The following is a 21,903-nucleotide window of genomic DNA, read 5'->3' as shown; positions in this document are numbered from 1 at the left end:
TCAACAACCAAACGAAGAAGGTGGGCCTAGTGAAACAGAAGAATCAACTCCACAATCTCAATTCTGAAGGTCAACAAGAATACGAAGGTCAAATCCCAAATATGCCAATGCAGCCATAATTGAAGAAGCAACAGCGCCTGAGACATTCGAAGAAGCATCGCCGAGTTCTGAGTGGATGACAGCTATGAAAGAAGAGATCGATGCACTTCAGCAAAATCAGACTTGGGATCTTGTGCCAAAGCCGAGAGATGTGAAACCCATATCTTGCAAATGGGTTTACAAGATAAAGCATCGTCCAGATGGGTCAATCGAGATGTACAAGGCACGATTGGTAGCTCGTGGTTTCTCTCAACAGTATGGATTAGACTACGACGAAACATTTAGTCCAGTGGTGAAACTTACAACTGTACGAGTCCTACTTGTACTTGCAGCCAACAAAGACTAGAATTTGTGGCAAATGGATGTGAAGAATGCTTTTCTTCATGGAGAGCTGGATCGGGAGATCTACATGATCCAACCAATGGGTTTTCAGAGCCAAGATCATCCTGAATATGTGTGTAAGCTGTGGAAAGCACTCTACGGATTGAAACAAGCACCCAGGGCGTGGTATGGTAAGATTGCTGAATTTCTAACACAAAGTGGCTATTCAGTAACACCTGCAGATTCCAGCTTGTTTGTCAAAACCAATAAAGGGTAGCTAGCTATAGTGCTAGTGTACGTGGATGACTTAATCATAACCGGTGATGATGAGGCAGAAATTCTTCAGACAAAGGAGAATTTATCAGTTCGTTTCCAGATGAAGGAACTTGGACAACTCAAGCACTTCCTTGGTCTAGAGGTTGATCGCACACAAGAAGGAATATTTCCTGTCAACAGAAATATGCCAAAGATTTGATAAAGAGGTTCAGAATGCTCGAATGCAAGCCGATTTCGACACCGATGGAACCAAATGCCAAAATGTGTGCATATGAAGGAAAAGATTTGGAAGATGCGACAATGTATCGACAATTGGTAGGTAGTCTGATCTACTTAACCTTGACTCGACCTGACATTTCTTATGCAATTGGTGTGATGAGTCGATACATGCAAAATCCAAAGAAGCCTCATTTGGAAGCAGTTCGACGAATACTGAGATATGTGAAGAGTACAATTGACTATGGTCTTTTGTACAAGAAAGGTGAAGACTGCAAGTTGGTTACTGTGATGCTGACTATGCAGGAGATCATGACACCAGGAGATCAACAACTGGGTATGTGTTTAAGCTTGGCTCCAGAACAATTTCTTGGTGTAGCAAGAGACAGCCAACGGTATCATTGTCAACCACTGAAGCTGAGTATCGAGCAGCAACAATGGCAGCTCAAGAAAGTACATGGTTGATATAGCTGATGAATAATCTACATCAACTAGTAGATTATGCAGTTCCGATGTACTGTGACAATCAATCGGCAATTCGTTTGGCGGAGAATCCAGTCTTTCATGCAAGAACTAAGCATGTTGAAGTACACTATCACTTTATCAGAGAAAAGGTTCTGCAAGAAGAAATTGAGATGAAACAGATCAAGACGGATGATCAAGTTGTAGATTTGTTCATAAAAAGTCTAAGTACAGGCAAGCTCGAAAAGTTTCGTTAATAGCTCGACATAGTACAAAGAATAAGAGCTGACATTGAGGGGGAATGTTAAGAATCAATGTCAGCCCAAAAAGTCCAAATGTCCAAGCCCAAAGGTAAATAAAAACCCAATCCATTTTGTCTAAAGCCAAGACAATGGAAGCTTCTCAACAAATGTGGAAGGAAGATATTTTTAAGAGAAACTTGTAGAAAGTAGATTTTTTAGGAGAATTGTGTAGAATGTGGTAATAATGTATGGCTAGGATTATTTCTCAATTTAATATTTGTATGGTGTAGATTGCATGGTGAGGACTATAAATACCATCCCTTGCATTTGGGTTAGGCATCCTCCAAAAATAAGTCTTTGTATTCTTAGTGTGGTGTTTTGAGTGTAGGTTGTGAGCTTCCTATTGAGTGTCTATTTCTCTTCAAATTGTGAGTGGTCTTTGGAAAATGTTGTAGTGTCTTTTATTGTGGTATAATACAAATAATTTGTTTATTTGTTTGGGTCCAATATTAGTAAGTTTAGAGTTGTGTACTCTAAATTTTACTCAACAGTGTCAGCCTTATGTGACATATAGCTCCATGAATGACAGAAAGGAAATTAAAAGTATACGAGATTGAGTTGAACTTACAAAGCCAAATCCAGCTGTTTTAAATCTTGGTTCCACCATAGTATATTTGTGGCAATATTTGGGAAAAAATAACTTCATATAAGGATATTCATCAAAAGCAGCTGCTATACCTCCATCAGCTTTTTTCTTAGAAAATAGTTCGTCACATTCTTCAGCGGACTTGTAAATCTGGAGCTGAGACTCGTTAAAACCAAAACTTTTCAGCAAAACCCCATGAACAAAAGAGCCACGTTTGCAGCCAACCCTCTCATTGTTCTTGATGAGTTGTTCTACATCGGTAACTGTTGGCTGGAGTCGTTGGACTGTAAGAAGAGATGTTAGACTAGCTGTGTAACTTTGAGTCAGAATTAGAACCACAAAAATCCATATGAACACTACGAATCTTGCCAAGTTGCTTACAACTCTCTCCTCTGTAGACAAATCAATAGATCATGAGATTTGTTATTAGCAGTTCGATCGTACTTGTTTGTAGTTAATATATTTATATATATATATAAATATATGATTATGTAGTTTATTATTGAAGGAATAATATATAGTATCACTTACTATGGGCAAAGATTATTGTTGAGAAGGAGAACCAAAAGGTAGTGCCGATTTGATAAGAAGGAGGGCCCCGAAAATCATCATTTATTCTATGTTCAAGAACCCAAACCACAAAACCTATGAAGATGAAAAAGCAAACACTTGTCACCCAGAGATCTCTTGTTAAAGGCTTCACGAAAACCCATGCATTTTTTCTCCTTCCATCCCTTAATGGCACAATCATAGAGACACCAGATTCTGTATATGGCAATGTGAAGTCTACGTACTTGGATCTCTTAGCTGTAATAGTTGTATCCCCCACCACAGCATCAAATGTCTGTAATAATAATAATATATATTAACTCAACATCTATGCTTAAAAAATTGACCATATAACCTCAATTAATAATAGCTGGCGACATATATCTATAAAGTAGTTAATAATTATATATGCATGCATATACACATTTCAAGAAAAGTAGTGCCATTTGTTAAAAGCCCCTATTAAAATTAACTTTTACTAGTGGTACATGATCATGATTTCATTTTAATCTTTGATAGATAGAGCAAGGATGTAGAAGCCATCATACTCATCAATCTCATATATTCTTGGTTATCCACTTTTGTACTTCTAGTGGTTATATGATTGTTTAGAAATTTAAAATAAGTGATGACAATACATTTTTAAATATAGAAAATAAAATATGCTTTTGATGTAAATAAATATGATGCATTGCCTAGTCATGCTAGGGATCATTATTTTTTTTCTAGTCAATTATGAAATTAATTTTATTAAATAACAATCTAATTAATGACTAAAATTCATGTAATCATCAATTGATAAATATTGACACAATCATTAAAAATTAACCCCCATATATAAGATTTGTTAAAGACAATCATATTTTTACACATGATAAATATTATCATAAAATCTATCAAATTTTTAAATAAACACCAAATTTGATCTTCTATATAAGACAATTCTAACAATAATTATCTGTTTTTATAAAATCCACCAAAATTTACTATCTAGTTGATTTTGGTAAACTTTTTTCAATAGACACTTTTACCCTATTTTATTATAATTAATAAAATTTTAGTTAATGTAAAATCAATGCTATTTTTTTTCAAAATCTTATATGACACTTTTTATAAAATTATTTTGTATCATTATTATTTGACTATTAATGCAAAAATAATGAATATAACAAATTAAGTAAATTATATTAATTTTATATAATAATGGTAAAGATTTTTTGTTTGATAAGACATATTTATCTTTGTTTTATAATAATTAATTAAATTTCAATTATTTTTAAACTAATATTTATTTTATTTAAATCTCATATAGCCCTTTTCATAAACTTATTTTTATTATTTTAATTTTAAATATAAAAATATAATAAATTAGGTTAATTGTATTAATTAAAAAATTTTGACATTTTTTTTTATAAAACTTATTTTTAGTTTTAAAAATGAAAATTATAATAAATTAATTAAATTATAATAAAGGTAATAAAATAAGGGTAAATATGTATAATTTAAAGACTTAAATAAGATTCATGATTAATTTTAATGTATTTTATAAAATAGATGGTTATCATTGGAATTTATAGAAACAAAAGATCAAATCCGGTATTCAGCTAGAATGCATGAGATAAAATTATATTTTTGCTTAAATTAATTTAACAGGTGAAATTTTAAAACGCATATTAAAAAAAGAAATAAATATTATTTCTACCATTAGAAAGTAGGTATCTCACATTGATAGAGATACAAATGTCACTTATGATCTCAAACATCAAAATAACACTATGAAAGCAATGTTAAAAGTTTTTATCTTACTTTTTGTAAGTCCATTATACTTTAAAGTAGGTTACTATCGAAACCGATCGACATTAAAAAGTGATTTTTGTCATCAATTATATATTTTTTAACTTAAATTTTAAATAAAAGTTGATGTTAAAAGATTTTATAAGAATAATAAAAGCTATCTCTATTTGTGTTGATCTCAATGATTTTTTCTCAGTAGTTTATAAGTAAAGAAAAGACGTGAACAACAAACATTACACTATAAGAAGGAAGAAATGTTAAAAGGATAAAAATGGTGGTGGATGGAGAGAATAATATATATTTATATATATATATATATATTTTAATATTGTTTGATTTTGAGATGAAATGGATAAGGATGGATTTAAAATTTAAATTTAAATGTAAATTTGCCAAATTATATATTATATAATATATATTTATTAATTTGTATTGATCGACATGTATATAATTTTGTTTAAAACGTTCCATTCTTCGAAAATTCCTTATTACCACACATAGGGTAAATATCTTTTATATTTAAAATATAGATTAATTGGTGAAAATTGTCTATTTTTTGAAGTTATTTTGCACTTTGGATCTAATTTTGATAATTTTTTGCAAAATACCCCTGTCTAAAATTTCGACTAACTGTCTAAATTTTTTGACTAATTGTCTAGAGTGTCGGATGTCATTTTGCAAAAAATTATCAAAACTAGATCAGAGTTAAATAGTAGATTTCATCTTAAATACATATGTGATTGGTTAAAATTTAATACATATTAAGTTATTTACTTAAATTCATATTCTCGCATATTTATTTACACGCTTTTATATATAAAAATATTATTTGTGAAATTTTGAGTGGCGGGACAAGCAGAAAACGTGTTATTTGAGGGTATAAGATTTATAATTGTAAAATATAGGTTTAATTAAAAAAATAATGAATTGTGTCTCTTTCCTAGGGTGTGCATTCGATCCAATCCAACATTTTTGTACTAATCCATTCCTATCTAATTAAATGTTGGATTTTGAAAATCATCATCCAATATCCAATCCAATTAAGCATCAAAATCCAATCCAATCCAGTTTTTTAATAGGATTTCGAGTTGGAACCTTATTTTTTTTTTCAAAACTGAGTTGAAACTTGTTTTTTAATATTACCTTAAAAATATACAAAAAAAATCACTTAAAAACTAAACAACATAATTCATTTAGGTTCAAACTACATAAAATTATCAAGTTTATAAGTTTAATTCAACTAAAAGTTTGAAGTAGTAATGAAAATAAGAGAGAATGAGGAGAATATACGCCTATTTTTAGTGTTTTCTCCTTTAATTAAGTGTAGAACTGTATAGGGAAAGACTAATAATTAGCCAATAATAATTTATTAAAAGAAATATAAATATATTTAAAAAAATTAAAAATTAAATTTTTTAATATATATTATATGTAATTGGATTGACTCGGCTTTTAATTGGATAACATGTGATCCTCCATCCAATCTAATTCAATCCAATTACAGTTAGATATATCCAATTTTTTGTAATTAGATTGGATTTGATTGGTTTGGCCTACTCTTTCCTAGATAAAAATATTGACCTAAATACTTGTTTTTTTTTAGTATTGTTTATATATGCGTATATGATTTTTTCATGCGTCCTTAAATTTTAGTTAAATAAATTAACTAGATCTAGCGGAGGTCTTTTAACTTGTGTAGAAATATTTATCCATTAAAAGAAAATATGCACGTTAAAAGATTAGTATTAGATTGATGGATACATACCTTATAATACACTTGGTCAACCAAATCTTCGTACGTACCAGCACTACTTCCATTAGGGTTTTCAAATGGAATGAAATCATAATCAACGTTGTAGGGCAATGCTTTTATAGCGGCTTCAAAAACATCTATACAATAACCAGTGACAATTGAGTTGTTAGTGGCCGAATCATGTTTAACCGCAACAAACTCTTTAAAATATTCTTTTTTGGGTACGCCTATTCTCAACTTTTTTCGATTTGTGGCAACCTCCCAACCCTTGGGAACAATAGTAGATTTTCCTGGCCATACCACCGATTCTAGAACTGTATCATTCCTACTTGTATTTGTCTCCAAACTTTTCACTAGTCCACTTTTAGGTCTCCAAAAACCAACCCTTTTAACTTTTTTGCCAACGTTGATTATCTCAAAAGTTTTAGATTGTAACTCCCCATTCACTAGTCTGAAGCCTCCTGCTAAACCCTTGAATCTCACTTCTGATAGTGCTTTGTGAAGTTTTGGACCATTTTGAGAGACCCCAATTTGGAAACCAGTAGTAGAGTTGGCTGAAAAAGCAGTTACATTTCTCAAGGAAGAGGTTTCCTTCCTATTATTATAAACATTTTCAACAGCAATGGCTAGCGCTTGAACAGAGTCATAAGCCCATAATCCATAAACATTTAGTCCAACAAAGTCATGAGTGGTGGGATTATTATTTTGCTGAAACTTGTTTTTCCATCGGGCTTTAAAGCCTTTAAGCATGTTTGTCCCCGGGACATAAGTCTTTATGCCTATCACACCTTGCATTGAGTCAATCACATCAGAATGCAACAAACTCAGAAAGTTGGACATCACATTCGTCACGATCCAAACATAGCCTTGTTCCATCATTCCAATCTCCTTGGCTTTAGTAAAGATCTCAGTGCCTAATGAAATACTAGTGTGAACGACAAAGACTCTAGTTTGCATAGTCATCAACTTGTAAAGCTCTTTGAGAATTTGGTCGTGGGAAGCCGAAGAAGAAATGACACTCCGATAAGACATACGACAACCGACATCTTGTAGGGCGTCGTTGAGGAAAGGAATAAGCCCTTCTCCATATCCATTGTTTATGTATATGGGCACCACTTGTTTCCATCCATAAGCTTGAACAATCGAACTTATGGCTTCCGCTTGAGATGTTTGCTTTTGGGTAACTTGGAAAAAATAAGAACTTTTTATGCTAAGAGAAGAGCATGTTGCTGAATATGATATTACTGGGACTTTAGCCTTTTCGCCGAGATCAACAACGAAGGCTGCCTGTGTTGACTTTACCGGTCCAATAATGGCTTCTACTTGTACATTTTTAATCAGATCTAAGGCTGTTTAACAACAAAAAGATTATTGGTCAAAATAGGAGAAATCTATAGTGGTAATTATGCTTTATTAAAAAAAAAATATATATATATATATATACATAGGAGCTTCTTGTCTAGCGGCATCACTTTTGCCCTTTTTGCACTTATTGTATGAACATTTTCAATGAAAAAATTATAATTTATATATATTTTTTATGACAGTGTACATAGATATAGTAGACTTTCCACCAAATTTTGGAGAAGTCTAAATAATTTACGGTGCCTAAATCGAGTTTAAACAGTTTTCCATGCATATAAAAAAATCAGGCACGCGTACGACTGACTATTTGAACTCTAATTTTTGCACGGTAAATTAATCATAATCTTTCAAAAATTGGCAAGATGTCTCTTATAACTATAATGTACGTCATCATAAAAAAAATAAGTTATAATTTCTCTAAATGTCGAAAATAGATTATGCTCCTACAATAGGGGCAAAAGTGAAACTCCTATCTCAAAAAATTCATGTATATATGGGTGAGTACTCAATTGTTAGGTCTAATATTTACCCATAATTGATAGTTACATTAATTTTAGTCATTAGATCATTATTAAATGGTTGTGATTAATTTAGTATAATTAACTTAAAATATTGAATGAATATCCTATAACTTGATAATAATTTAATTATATATTATTTATTTAAAATATATTGTTTCCTTACAAAACATTAATTAAGATTTGTTTTATTTTAAAAATAAATTTAATTATAATCACTAATTAGTAAAAAAAATTAATCAAAATATTGTTAGTGCACACAATATATAATCACTCTATCCCCATAGTCAGTGCAACACTATTTTTATTTATTTTTTGGTTTTATCTCTATTAATTAGCAAGTATTTTGAGGACCCAGCTGTTTTGTAGAGCTTCTTTCTGGTTTCATTTAATGAAATTATAACATATAATGTCATACGTATACAAAGAATGAAGAAAAACTATATATCAAATATATTAGAAATATAACATTTAAAAAAAAAAGGTAAATAAATATGGGGCTGGACGTTCTTGTGTGATGTAGAAATGAAAAAAAAAAAAATCAATTGCTACCATGTGCTATGCATGTATATATTTGGAAGAGTATGTAAAGATGAATTTTATAAAATTCATCCATTTGTGATTGCTGAACATCTAGGTCAGGCGCGACTCAACGTTTCTGACGGCTTAAGCGATAAAAATAAAATGAGGCTTTTTTAAAAAAAAAAATTTTAAATAATAAATTACAATACAAACTTGAATAATTTTTTTTACATGAATATCCAAATGCTTGAAGAAAGATGCAATGTAAGAGAATTTGATCCTTAAAAAATAAAAGTGAAAAAAATATAATGTAAGATATGAAAATTATAATAGATATATATATATTTATGCAAATATTGAGAATATATTAATAATATAGTAAATTTAAGTTTATAAATTAAACAATGATATAATTTTAAAGTGTTAATATGACATAACTATTATTAGTTTATATTAACAAAAAATTTTAACAATTGAGTATGATTTGTTTTGAAGAAAATATCTAATCACTAGTTTGCATTGGAAATGAAAAAATTAACTTTTTTTTTTTATAAAAAAGATAATCATTATCTAACTCTTTTTTTTAAATGTACACTCTCCCCATTAATATTAAAAAAATAGTATATTTTTTAACTAACAAAATTTTAAAATATATTAATATAAATATAGGAAAAAAAAGAGTCCTTAAATATTAATTGGGGGCCTAAGGCAATGACCTCATGAGGCCGACCCATCTAGGTGGCTGGATGATAGGCACATGAGATGTTTATGTCGTTTTGGGCTTTGGCCATATATATTTTTTAGGGAAATCTAAAAAAATGCACTAAAAGTTAAAAAAAATCTGAAAAATACGGTACATTACAAAAATACGGAATTTTTAGATAAAAACACAGAATGGCAAAATTGTAAATACGGAGTGGCAAAATCATAAATAAAAGCTCTAAAATACATTTTTTTGTGAACAACGTTTACAAACTAGTAAATACCTATTACAAACTTATAAATATCTGTTACGTGTTTGTAAATAATATTTACAAAATCCGTTATATAATTGTAGATTTTTTTTTGTTTTTTTGTAGATAAAACTTATAAACAAATTTGTAACTAAATTTTTTATTTTTGTAACAATAGTTTACAAATCTAGTTTTACAACTAAGAAAGATATTTTTGTAACTAATATTTACGAAAATATTTTATAGTTAAGAAATCATAAACAAAATATATATAAAAATATTATATTTTTCTATATTATTACAATATTGTACCAAAAAAATTACATGAATCATCATATTTATGCTATACAACTTAAAAATACAAATTTAAGATATTCATTATTTATAAAACACTTTATTGAATGTAGTGGTGAAATACAATATTTTTTTTAAACAAGTTTTACATTTTTGTAACAACAATTTACAAAACTAATTTCACAACTAAAAAGTTTATTTTTGTAACTCACATTTACATAATTATTTATAAATTTATTTAACATGATTATTACAAAGATTTACAAAACTAATTTTTTAACTTTAAATATATTTTTGTAACAAAACTTGAAGCTTGAATTATATTATGATTTTGGTTTTACATTGAGTGTTGAGACTTGACTAGCTATGATTTAAAAAATATATATAATATTTTTATAAAAAATAATAATATTGTGATTATTTTTAACTGTATATTGTAACATATAGTTATTAATATTAATTTTAATTAACAACATATTGTAACTTGTATAAATATTTATTTTAATATTAATAAATATATTCTTTTTAAATAAAAATAAATTAATCTACTTTATTGAATATAGTAGCTATCACTTTTATTATTATATTATTTGTTAAGTTTGAATTTTAATTAAAAATGGACACAAAAAGACAAAATAAAAATTAAGAATATTATATATTTATATATACATATATACTAATATTCAAATATTGAAAATCAATAAAAATCCTTTATATTCAATTATTATATTTAATATAAATAATTTAATTCTATCACAATATAAAAATATATATAATAAAAAATTTATAGTTGATTGAAAAACGTAGCACTGTTTACATATAAACCAACCGTATTTTAGTAATTATTTTAGATTACTGTATAGATCAAACTTTTTTTTAAATTACCGTACTATTTGTAATTTTCCCTATTTTTTAAAACATTACATTTACAAACAGATACAAACATGTTATGTTTTGTTCAGGTGATCATCAATGACAACACAATTTTTACATTTTTAGGAACGTAGCATTGGACAACTCTAAATCGATCGGAGAGACTAGTATACAACCACAAGAGAACAACAAGTACAACCCAAACATAAAACATATAAGACATATTATAATATTTACAAATCAATGGAAAGTAGCATTTAAAAATGCATTTATATTTGATATCTTTTCATATTTATGCCTTTTTATTAGGTAGTTTTACAAAAGTGTAGGCATTTAATTTTTCCACATTTTTATGATTTTTTTCACTTAGAAATTGATGTTTACTAGATTTTCTTTCCTATATATAGATTTTTTTTTAAAGAAATTATGCTATATTTCTAATGATAGAACTTTTTTTTGTTTTTTTTTTATTTTGAGGGTAATTTTTTGTTCATTTTTTCATAATTTTTCTTGCTTTTTTTTTTTCATACAGTTTTCTTTTTTATTTTTCTTTCTGTTTTTTCTGCCATCTTCTATCTACTTATTATTTTCTCCTTCAAAATTTTTACATATATTTTAATATTACATGATTATTTTATTATTTCTTTTTTGTTATTATACCTTTTTGTGAAAATAACACCTAATACCCAATTTAAGTTAACCTCTTTAATTTTTACCCACATTTTAAAACTCTTAGATTAATACCCAAAATATTATCGACTCTACCCATTATACCCCTTCTATTTCACAATTTCTTCTCCTCACACACATATCGTCTTCTCTCCACTACAGTTTATTTAAATGGGGAAGTAAATGACACGACAGAGGCAAAGATTTAGATTTTTACATTGGACTTCTAGTAGTATTTTAAGGGTAATATGATAAATGTGCTTAAAAAAGTGGGTAATATTCAACTAAATATTATTAGTAGCTATTTTTAGTTAACTAATCATAAAACTGGGTATTTTTCAAGTTATCCCTACTTTTTTTTTTATAGTTTTTTCTATTATATGTAAAAAAAATTCAAATCAATTTCTTTTGTTTTTGTTTTACATTGTTTCCTTCTTTTTTTTTCTTTCTTTCAGATTATGTTTTTTTTTAAAATTTTTTTTATGTTAGGTTAAGTAACTAGTTATTCTAAAAATTACCTTTCACATTTTGATATCTAATTTTCTTCTTTCTTTCTAAATCTGGAAGTTCTCATTAGAGTAACTTGTTATTATCTAAGGGCGAACTAGTTACCAATATTATAAGTAACCAGTTACCTAAGGATAATTTGTTACTATTTTATGGGGTAATCAGTTACCTATATTATAAGTAATTAGTTACGATTAGAATAACGTGTTACCATCTTAGGGGTAACAATTACTTATATTATGGTAACTGGTTGCCACATACAAATTTAGCCTTATATATCCTAACCAAATAGCTAGATTACATCTCACTAACTTATGCAATTGGTTAGACTCAACTAACCTATCGATGCACCAAATAGCATATTCAACTCGGTTGTTTCTACTCCTACGCATTAAAACAAGAAAAGAAAAGATGAAGGAATAAAAGAAAAAGAAAAAAAAGGAGAAAAGAAAATAATAAAAAAATAAGATACATAACCTAGACCTTGAAAAAAAATGTCCAGTACAAAATAGTAAAAAAATGTTCTAAAAAAATTAAGTAAACTAAAAATTTAGAGAAAAAATAAGTACGATAAAAAAAAGAAAGAGGAAGAAAGAAAAATGAAAAAAAAAATGATTCTTAAAAAATTATGAAAAAAGAATACTTATATATAAAATTTTGTCAATATGACCAAACTGTCAGCAGTTATATATAATTTGTAGCTCGTATGATTGAGAGTAATTTGATTAAATTAGTTAAATTTTATTAATTAAATTTGAGTTTAGGGTACCAAATATGTACAATTTTAAAATACAGGGTACTAAATGTGTACGATTTTAAAATGCAGGTACCAAATATGTACGATTTCAAAATACAGAGTACCAAATAAACATTATTTGTAAACACATGGTACCAAGATAATACTTTGCAAAAACACAGGGTACCAAATGTTTTCTTACCCTTACTATATCACTTATTTATAATATAGAGCACAATTTTGAAATGGCTGCTGATCAAGAAAATATTAACTTTTCATTGTAATTTGGTTTTGAGTTTTCTTCATGAACATAAAAATTATTCATGCAGTAACGAAAAAAAATTAAATTTGTATTTTTCCTCTACATTCAAAGGATAAAAGATTTCTCTGTTTCACTTTGTTTAATTTAAAAATAAATAATTAACACAATATATCAATTATTGTTATACAGGACAAACATCCCTATAGACCAGTGTCTTTTGCAAAGAGTTGTCATATGCCCTCTATTTTTTACATTTTGTCCACTTACCCCATTATTTGCAAAAGTGAATATGATTTACCCCATTTCTCATTTTTACCCATGGCCGAACAAAGTTTTCATTTACCCCATTTCTCATTTTTTCCAATGGCCAAACAAAGTTTTCCTACTTCATTTTTTAAATAATAATTAGAAAGATAACTTTATATATATATATATATATATATATTACTCTTTATTTATACCATACTTAAAAAACTACCATTCCAACTTTCTATTTTACCTATTTTTAATTAGCTATATATAAGCATATATTTTATAAATTGATATATCATAGGCATATATTAAATTTTTGTAATAACCGAGTTATTATTCTATTTTCTAGAATTATTTATGTTTAGCTACTTTTGATATGGATATGAGATGATTGCTTAAGTATAGTATTTTTCTAAGTTATGATTTATTAAGGTATTAATTTAAGGCCCTGAATAAGTTTGGACTTTATTAGTGAAAATAAAAGTCTATTATGTAAGACAATAAAAGTATAGTAAACATGTCACACATGTTAGAATAAATTAAATAGGATTTAAATTGGTGATCAAAATAGACAAAACCCTAGCTATGCACGTGTACAATGATTTGAGAGGCAAAATTGGATTTTTTAAATAAACCCTAAGCTAGCCATGAGTCATAGAGAGTAAATGGGAGAGATTTAAGCTAAGTTGGAACAATTTAGGTGTAACGTCCCAAATTTGTTAATAAGGTTTAGTGCCTTCATTAGGGTGCTGGGAGGACATTATTGGAATCTATGTGATACTATGTGATGTTATTGAATAATTATGTGACTATGTGAATTATATGAGTTATATTATAATATGTCTGACTACGCATTTTAAGTATATTAAATGTGCTTAAATGCCTGCTTTTGTTAAAAATTGGCATATTTGTAATTTTGACCCGCTAATGGTATATCTGTAATTATATGTGCTTTGTGAGTGAGACCACATTATTATGTGGATATATTTGTGTGGCACGAGATGATCCTAGTATGAAATTTTGCGAAAAATTCATGCCGGAGATTAACACTCGGCTCGGGATGAGCTTAGGGGTATTTTAGTAATTTGGTGAATTATCGGGGGTCTTGGAGTATAAGTTATAACTAAGGGAAAATATTGGTGTTTGGAAGATTAGTGAGATTAATTGAGAATCTTAAGTGAAATTTGAGGTTTAGAGGCAAAGTGGTGTCAAATTACCTTTTCCCCCTTGGGAGCCTAAAGGAAAGATTTTTAAGGTAGGGGCATTATGGTCTTTTGCCAAGGGAAAAACTCAAACTTAGCCAAAGTCTGAGGCAAGTCTCTCACTCACGTTCTCTCCCCCTTGCTCTGTCTCTCTCTCTCTTTCACTCTTCCTTTGCTCCAAGAGATAACCTTGAAAACTTGTGGGGGTTTCTAAGTTTAGAGGTGGCTTTTGAGGAAATTGGAGGCTTGCTATTGCAGAGTAGAAGCTGCTAAGCTAGAGAATTCAGTTGGGGGATTCGTTTCCCTGAGAGATAAAAATTCTAAACCTGAAGTTTTTGGGTTATTTTTGATGTCCTTGATCAATTCTAGTTATTTGAGGTTTCTAGGGGATTATGGGTGGTGTTGTGGTGTGTTTAAGTTGTTAGAGGTGATGTTATGGTTGAAAACTGCTTGGATTATGTTTTGGGATCGTTTTTTTAGTTTTGGGTCGATTTGTGATTTCTAGAATCGCTGAAATTTTTGGGTTCGCGGGGTTGTACCGTGACGCTGTTCTTGGAGCGCCGCAACCCGCATGAACTCAGAGGCACTGGGGTTCCTTTGAACCGCCTTGGCGCCGCGACGCTTGGTAGGTTATGCCGCGACGCGTGTCCCGTGCCTTTGTGGTTTGGGGCTCTCTGACTAGAGGTGCGTCGTGGCCTTTCAGGGGCAGGCAACGACTCTAATTGGGGAAAGTGGCCAAATGATGTTTTGAGTTGCGGGGACTCAAACCTAAGGGCTCGAGAAGGATTCTACTACCTGTTTTAGTAGAATTCGAGGTCTTGGAGGCTAGGACTCAATCTTGAAGCTCTTAATTGGTTTAATTCTTGATAGATATTCTTTAATAGGTTTTAACTAGGGGTACTGCAAGGGTCAAGAGGAAATGATCGTGCTCGTTGTCGTTTTACCCTATCACTCAGGACTTTAGGTAAGAAAACTGACACTTGCACCGAGTGTAGGGTGTGCACCCCCATTATAGGGCATGGGAATGACCGTGTCATGAATATGTTTATGGTTAAATGTCTGCTTTGTTTAAATTCATGCTGTTATAACTGTTTGTACTGAACACTCGACCAGGAGGCTGTTATCAGTATCACATGCGTAATGTAAGCCGCAGTAGCGGGGTCATAACGCTAATGTGATATCCTCCATAGTAGCGGGGCCATTGTGACGATGTGACATCCATCTACTCGGCATGAGTCATATATGTTTTGGAAAATCTACGTGAACCAATTGTGATTATAGAGTATGCAATACATGTTAATGTTTATCTGAATATCTTTATGATTTGTTTGAGTTTTCTTGTTGAGCCTTGGCTCACGGGTGCTTCGTGGTGCAGGTAAGGGCAAAGGAAAGCTGGACCAGCCATGAGTTGGAGAGCTATAGGGGCGGCATGTACATACTTAGCCTGCTAGGCCGCCATGGTCGAGATATTTTAAGGAGCAGGAGTCATTAGTTTAAAATTTGCTGCTTAGGTCTGCTAAATCTATAATTTTGCTAACTTGTATTTTATTTAGAAACTTTTGGGAACCTTTGTAACTATTCAACCCTTTTTTAATGAAAAGTTGAACTTATCGACCAAAAACTTTTAATACCTAAACTATCGTTAAACCTTAACTACACCTTTAAGTCAAAATGACTCGCTTAACGGGTTAAGCACTATTTTTAACACACGATGTAATGGTCTTGACTATTCAAAGCGTTACATTAGGTTTGAATTCCTAGACTTTAGTATGTAGGCTCTATGGAGAGAAATTTGAATGGATTTAAACACTTGAACTTATGATAAATAATAGGCTAGGTGGCGTGTAAGGAAGGAGTAAACAATACTAAGTGGACTTGACTTGGTCTTGAACACTAAAGATGGGTGTGTGGCATCATGGGAGGAAATGAAGAATTTGGTTACACAAAGCAAGGGGTGGTCGACGCATAGGGTAAGGAAAAGGCTTTGAAAAGTCTTCAAAATTTGAATAAAGGTTAAGAAAAATGGGGAGAGCATCAAGGTGGAGAGGTTGAGCTTGGAGCCTATAAATAGAGCCTTACCTCAATTCTCTCATCAACTCTTCTTGCCCGAGACACACACTACGCTAAGCCTTCACCATATTTTCAAACCCTAGCTCTTGTCCCATTCTCTTCCAAATCTGAAACACACATCTTTGCAAACACATTTCAACATTGAAACCCTAGTTTCACAAAATTTGAAACCCTAAGGCTCCTTGTGGCTGAAACTCTAGTGTATTCAAGACATTCGAGAGATAGCATTATTCTTTGAGGTTGCGTGATTCATTCATAGTCCGGGCTAGGTTAAGGTATGATTTATTAAGGTGTAGAGTTTGATTTAAGATATATATGCTAGTTTAGACCCTAATGCTAGTTTATGAATTTTATGATTTAAGGGACACTTTGAGTGTGTTGTTCTAAAGATTTTAAGGATCTTAGCGCAATCATTATCATCTCTTATCTTCACTTTCAAGGTAAGAAAATTAGGAAGGTATTTACGTTAGAATATATAAGTATGATATGTATGGCATGGTATATGTATGGCGTGATATATGTATGGCTAATGTTGCAGGAACATAAGGGTAATGTAAGTAAGGTAATGTGACTCTGGTTTGCCTATTACAGTTATCTCTACCATCATAAACTGTTTATTTCGTTATTATATATGTGAGGATATCCTTAGCTTTTTGGGGTCACTTTTTGGATTAAGTTTTGATACAGGTTTATGTATGTTTTTGCATGGTTATGTTTAAAATGTATTTGTATGTTATATAAGACTTATTAAGTAACTTTTGTATGTATTTCTTTATTAGGCCTAGAAGCTCACTCCTTATGTTTTTATCTGCATAGATCAAATCAGGTAGAGCCTTATACTGATGAGTTACAAGTTGATTCCATCCAGCGATGTGTGTATCAGTGAGGATCATATAGCCAATGGTGGTGTAAGGGCAAACACAATTTTAGTTTGTTTATTTTAATAAAGAGACTAATAAATTTTGTTGTATTTTTCATTACTTTACGCATTAAAGATTTTAAAGTGCGTTTTATTTTGACTAGGTACTCTATTGCATTGTTTTAAATAAAATGAGCAACATTTATTGTTATTTATCAACACTTGAATTTATTATGTGAATTTTATTGAGTAAATGGGGGCGTAACAATTCTTCTAAATTAATGTATATAAGTATATATATATTAGTTAAAAAATTACGTACATGTGAGTAATGTTTTTTAATTAATATAAGTTTATTACTGTAACATGTGTATAACTAATAAACATTATACATTATAAATTAGTTTAGAAGAAAAATTAATATTTATTAATTTATATATTTCTTCTATAAGTATATATTATATTTTTATTCTAAATTAATACATTCGCTCCATATAAAAATCATGTATTTAACGATTTTTCTTGGTTTTAACGATTTCTTGTTAATTTTAATAAAAAATTCTAAATATTTAACGGAATGTACTTTTAAAGATAATTAAACATAAATATTTATTAGTTATATTAATATAAATTCAACTATTATAAAATATCATTATTATAATAATATTTAATACACACTAGATATCTAATAATTATATTAATATAAATTTAAATGTTATAAAATATTATTATTATAATAATAATATACAATACAACTAGATATTTAATAATTATATTAATATAAATTCAAATGTTATAAAATATTATTATTATAATAATATAATATATAATCCTAATTTTTATAAAATTTTGGTATAATAAATATTTAGTAATTATATTAATAAAATTTAAATATAATAAAGTATCATTATTATTATAATATTTAATACAAAACTAGATATTTAAATTTAAATGTTATAAAATATCGTTATTATAATAATATATAATACATAATCTTAATTTTTATTAAGTTTTTTATCATTTATATTTAAAAAAACATGTTCTTTTTTTGTTACTTAATCTAACTTATATAAATATATATTCATATTAAATAGCAACAAATATTATAAATATGTTATATATAAGTATCATATGTGTACAAATAGTATGACTGTTTAACTCCTTAATGAATTAGAATAATAACATTTCTCTTATTTCAAGAATAACAAGTTTATTATCTAATTATTGATGTGTGATTTGAATAATATCATGAATGTTTTGTACTTTAAATATGGTAGTTTGTGATCTAAAATATTATCATATTATTTTTTTCTTATAAAAAACCATAAACAATGATTTGGTTTAGTTTTTATTTTAATATGTTTTTATCATTCTTGTATATACAATATTATTTAATTATTTAAAATTTATATGACAATTATAAAAACTTAATAAAAAATTATTAAATATTTTAAATAAAATTAGACAAATATACATTTTAAGTTGCTTGCACCTAGTATATATAATAGCACATATTTATATTAGTGAGTTTATCATTTTAACATGTGTGAATAATTTTTTTTTTATAAATGGGTGAGTAAATTTTTTACTTAATATAAGTTTATTATTTGAGGATGTGTGAGAATTTTTTTTTTAATATATATATATACAAACTCACATATATATATTAATTAGAAGAAAAAATATAATATAGGATTATAATAAGGAAATTTGCAGCAAAATCTCTTATTTTTTTTAGGGTTGGTGACACTTACGCCCCAATAAATTTTTTTGATAGCAACATACTCTTTCATCAATGTTTTGTTGGAGTCGGTAGATTTGGCCGTTAAGTACTAGCAAAGACATACATTATTTGCGGTAAATTTCCTTATTCTTTAAAATTTTGGTAGCGAAACTTCCTCACTTAAAATTTAATTAACTAAAAAAAATAAAAAAAATTATAATTAAAATCTTATTGATTAATTTTATAATTAAATTTAAAAATTGATTTAAAAATAAATTAAATATCTTAACAATTACTTTTATAATGATTAAAATTTTAACTAGATTGATAATTATACAAATAAGAGTAATATTAATATAAATAGATGTCTTTTTAATTATTAAGAAAAATAAAGTGAGAACTTTGATTGGCCATAAACAAAAAAATAAGAAATGGGATAAATGATATTTACTTTTAGGGAAGAAGATAAAATGCAAAACAAAAGAGACACATGACAACTCTGCAAAAGGCAAGGGCTATCATAGAGAAAATTAAGAAACAAACAATTAGAAGTGATTACATATACATAAGGAAAGGTACCTGTAGCCGCAGCTCCAATCTCATCATTGTTGGAGTCTCTCGTATGAATAAGGAGCCTTGTTCTGTAATCAGCATGAGAAGCATAGAACTCCGAAACAGCCATATCGATGCTTCTCAATCCCATTTTCCCAAGCCAGCTCTCATAGTCAACAACCACGCCCACTTTTACACCTAATTTTCTTCCATTATTTTCCTCTGCAATCGTCGACTTTATGACCAAACAGACCACCAAGAGTATTACTATTAGCAGAGACTGATCAGATGACATAAACACCTTACTATTATTCATCACACCTTTCTTCATAAAATTAATAAACATTTCTCTTATAACTAATGGCTATTATATATATATATATATATATATATCTAAATGTATGTAGAACGAGATCAATCGGGGTATATTATACAGGAAGAAATTTCAGTAGAACTAAATGACCCAAGTGGCTGAGACTATTGACTAAATAATATAATACAAGGTGTACTGTGTCGAATCTCTTGCAGTTCTCTCTGTTCCTGGTTTCAAGTGGTCGTCAAACTTACACGTGGCAGCTATATATGTTTTCCTGGTTAAGTGGGTATGTATGTATGTATAAACGTAGAGAAGGGGGTTGAAAGAATAATTATTGGACAGGTCACAATGACCAAAAGTAGATGGTACGTAGTCTCCAGATTGACTATTGACTATTGACTGCATAATAAAGCAGTGTACCGTAACATATTTCTAGTCTCTTTGAAATGTTTTTTGCACACAAACTAATTATGTTGTAAACTGTTCTCTACCATGCAAGACTGAATCAACATCTATGTTCAATTTCAGGAAACCACTTATAACTATGGTAATTAACATAGTACAGGTATTTAGGTTGCTGAATTGGCACTGAAAAATCACCGATCGAGTAACTCAAACTAATTGTTTAGGTATTTAAATTTGCCCTAGTTTGTTTGGTTTTTATATTTTTATTTTTGGGGAAATACTATATATTTTGGTCATTGTATTTTTCAGAATACGAGATCGTGTTTTGTTAAAAGATAATTTGAACATTGTATTTTACAAAATGAATCACTGAATTGCATAGACAAAATCGGGTTTAGAGTTCTATTTTAACCATTTTACAAAACATAAAGTCCAAAAAGTAATTTGTCAAAGCACAGTGTCCAAACAAGTAATGAAAAAAATACAAGGTCCAAAAAAGTATAAACTCATTTAAAAATAATTTGTTTTCTAATTTCAGACTATAGTTTCTAATGTCAGTGTTGCTGAAGAAACATATTAAATTTTATCGAACCGTAGGCTAAGTTTTTTAAGCTTTTTTTGTTTTTAGGATTAAAAAAGTCATTTTGGAGGTACTTAGGTAAAAAATAAAAAATCATTTTTCAATTGAAAATATATTTTCAGAGAAGATAATGTCATAACTTCTTATAAAAACATTTTTGAGTAGCGATTTTTAAATTAGAATAATTTTTCATTACTCCTACTTTACTCATAATTTTTTTTATTGATATTAATACTCTGAAAAAAAATCAGTGAAAAAAAAATTATATAATTATTATCTAAACAAAATAAATAAGCCAAAATTTTTAATTATCTTACATTTTTATAAGCAAAAAGTAGAAGATTTGTCAAATGGGCCCTAATAACTTTGTGGATTGATATAATTGTCAATAGGTATAGTACACTTTTTTTTTTTTTAAACAAGTATATTATAAATTGCAAATACATAAGAATACAAAGTGAAAACAACAATTTTCATATATTAAAAGAGTCTATAAGTTATAATATTAAGCCAAAGGTGCATTTAATTTGTTTTTCTTATTCTCATCTCTCTTTCACCATCCAATCTTCCTAATACCATACCAACCAAAACCTTATTTCCTTCCTCATTCCCTCAATGAGTCATTTATCATCCAAAGTTCTTACGCTTCTAAATTCTTGATCTTGAATATATCGAAGTCGCATTTAATCAGTCCCATCGACAGGGCAAGAGAAAAGAAAGAAAAAGTTGAAAGTCATAGAAAATATACAAGGAATTTGAAAAGTCTTCCTTAATAAAAATCAAACAGTCTCTCAATTAGGATTACTTACGGGCAAAGTTTTCTTTTGTCAAAATATAATAGGACAGGAGGAAAGAAGACAGGAAATCTAACTAGAGTATCCAGAATA

At 28.7% G+C, this 21,903-nt stretch overlaps 1 protein-coding gene across 2 annotated transcripts in view; it reads right to left on the bottom strand.

Annotated features, from left to right (window-relative positions):
• LOC133797986 (glutamate receptor 2.7-like) overlaps window positions 1–20,131 on the bottom strand; it is a 25,423-nt gene extending 5,292 nt beyond the window's left edge. Inside the window, exons 1-4 of one of the 2 annotated variants that reach the window (XM_062236140.1) lie at window positions 19,743–20,131; window positions 6,371–7,707; window positions 2,794–3,106; window positions 2,245–2,546 (exon numbers count right to left, since the gene is read on the bottom strand). In XM_062236140.1, coding sequence (XP_062092124.1) covers window positions 2,245–2,546; window positions 2,794–3,106; window positions 6,371–7,707; window positions 19,743–20,061 — 2,271 coding nt within the window. In that variant the 5' untranslated portion in view covers window positions 20,062–20,131. Of the gene's footprint in view, window positions 1–2,244; window positions 2,655–2,793; window positions 3,107–6,370; window positions 7,708–19,742 lie in introns of both variants that reach the window. The other variant, XM_062236139.1, reaches the window with a different exon arrangement.
• Window positions 20,132–21,903: the final 1,772 nt, after the last annotated feature.

The sequence above is a fragment of the Humulus lupulus genome, chromosome 8 (assembly GCF_963169125.1).
Source record: "Humulus lupulus chromosome 8, drHumLupu1.1, whole genome shotgun sequence".
Taxonomy (NCBI): domain Eukaryota; kingdom Viridiplantae; phylum Streptophyta; class Magnoliopsida; order Rosales; family Cannabaceae; genus Humulus; species Humulus lupulus.
The sequence above is the reverse complement of the archived record's forward strand: the minus strand, read 5'-3'. Positions and strand labels throughout refer to the sequence as shown.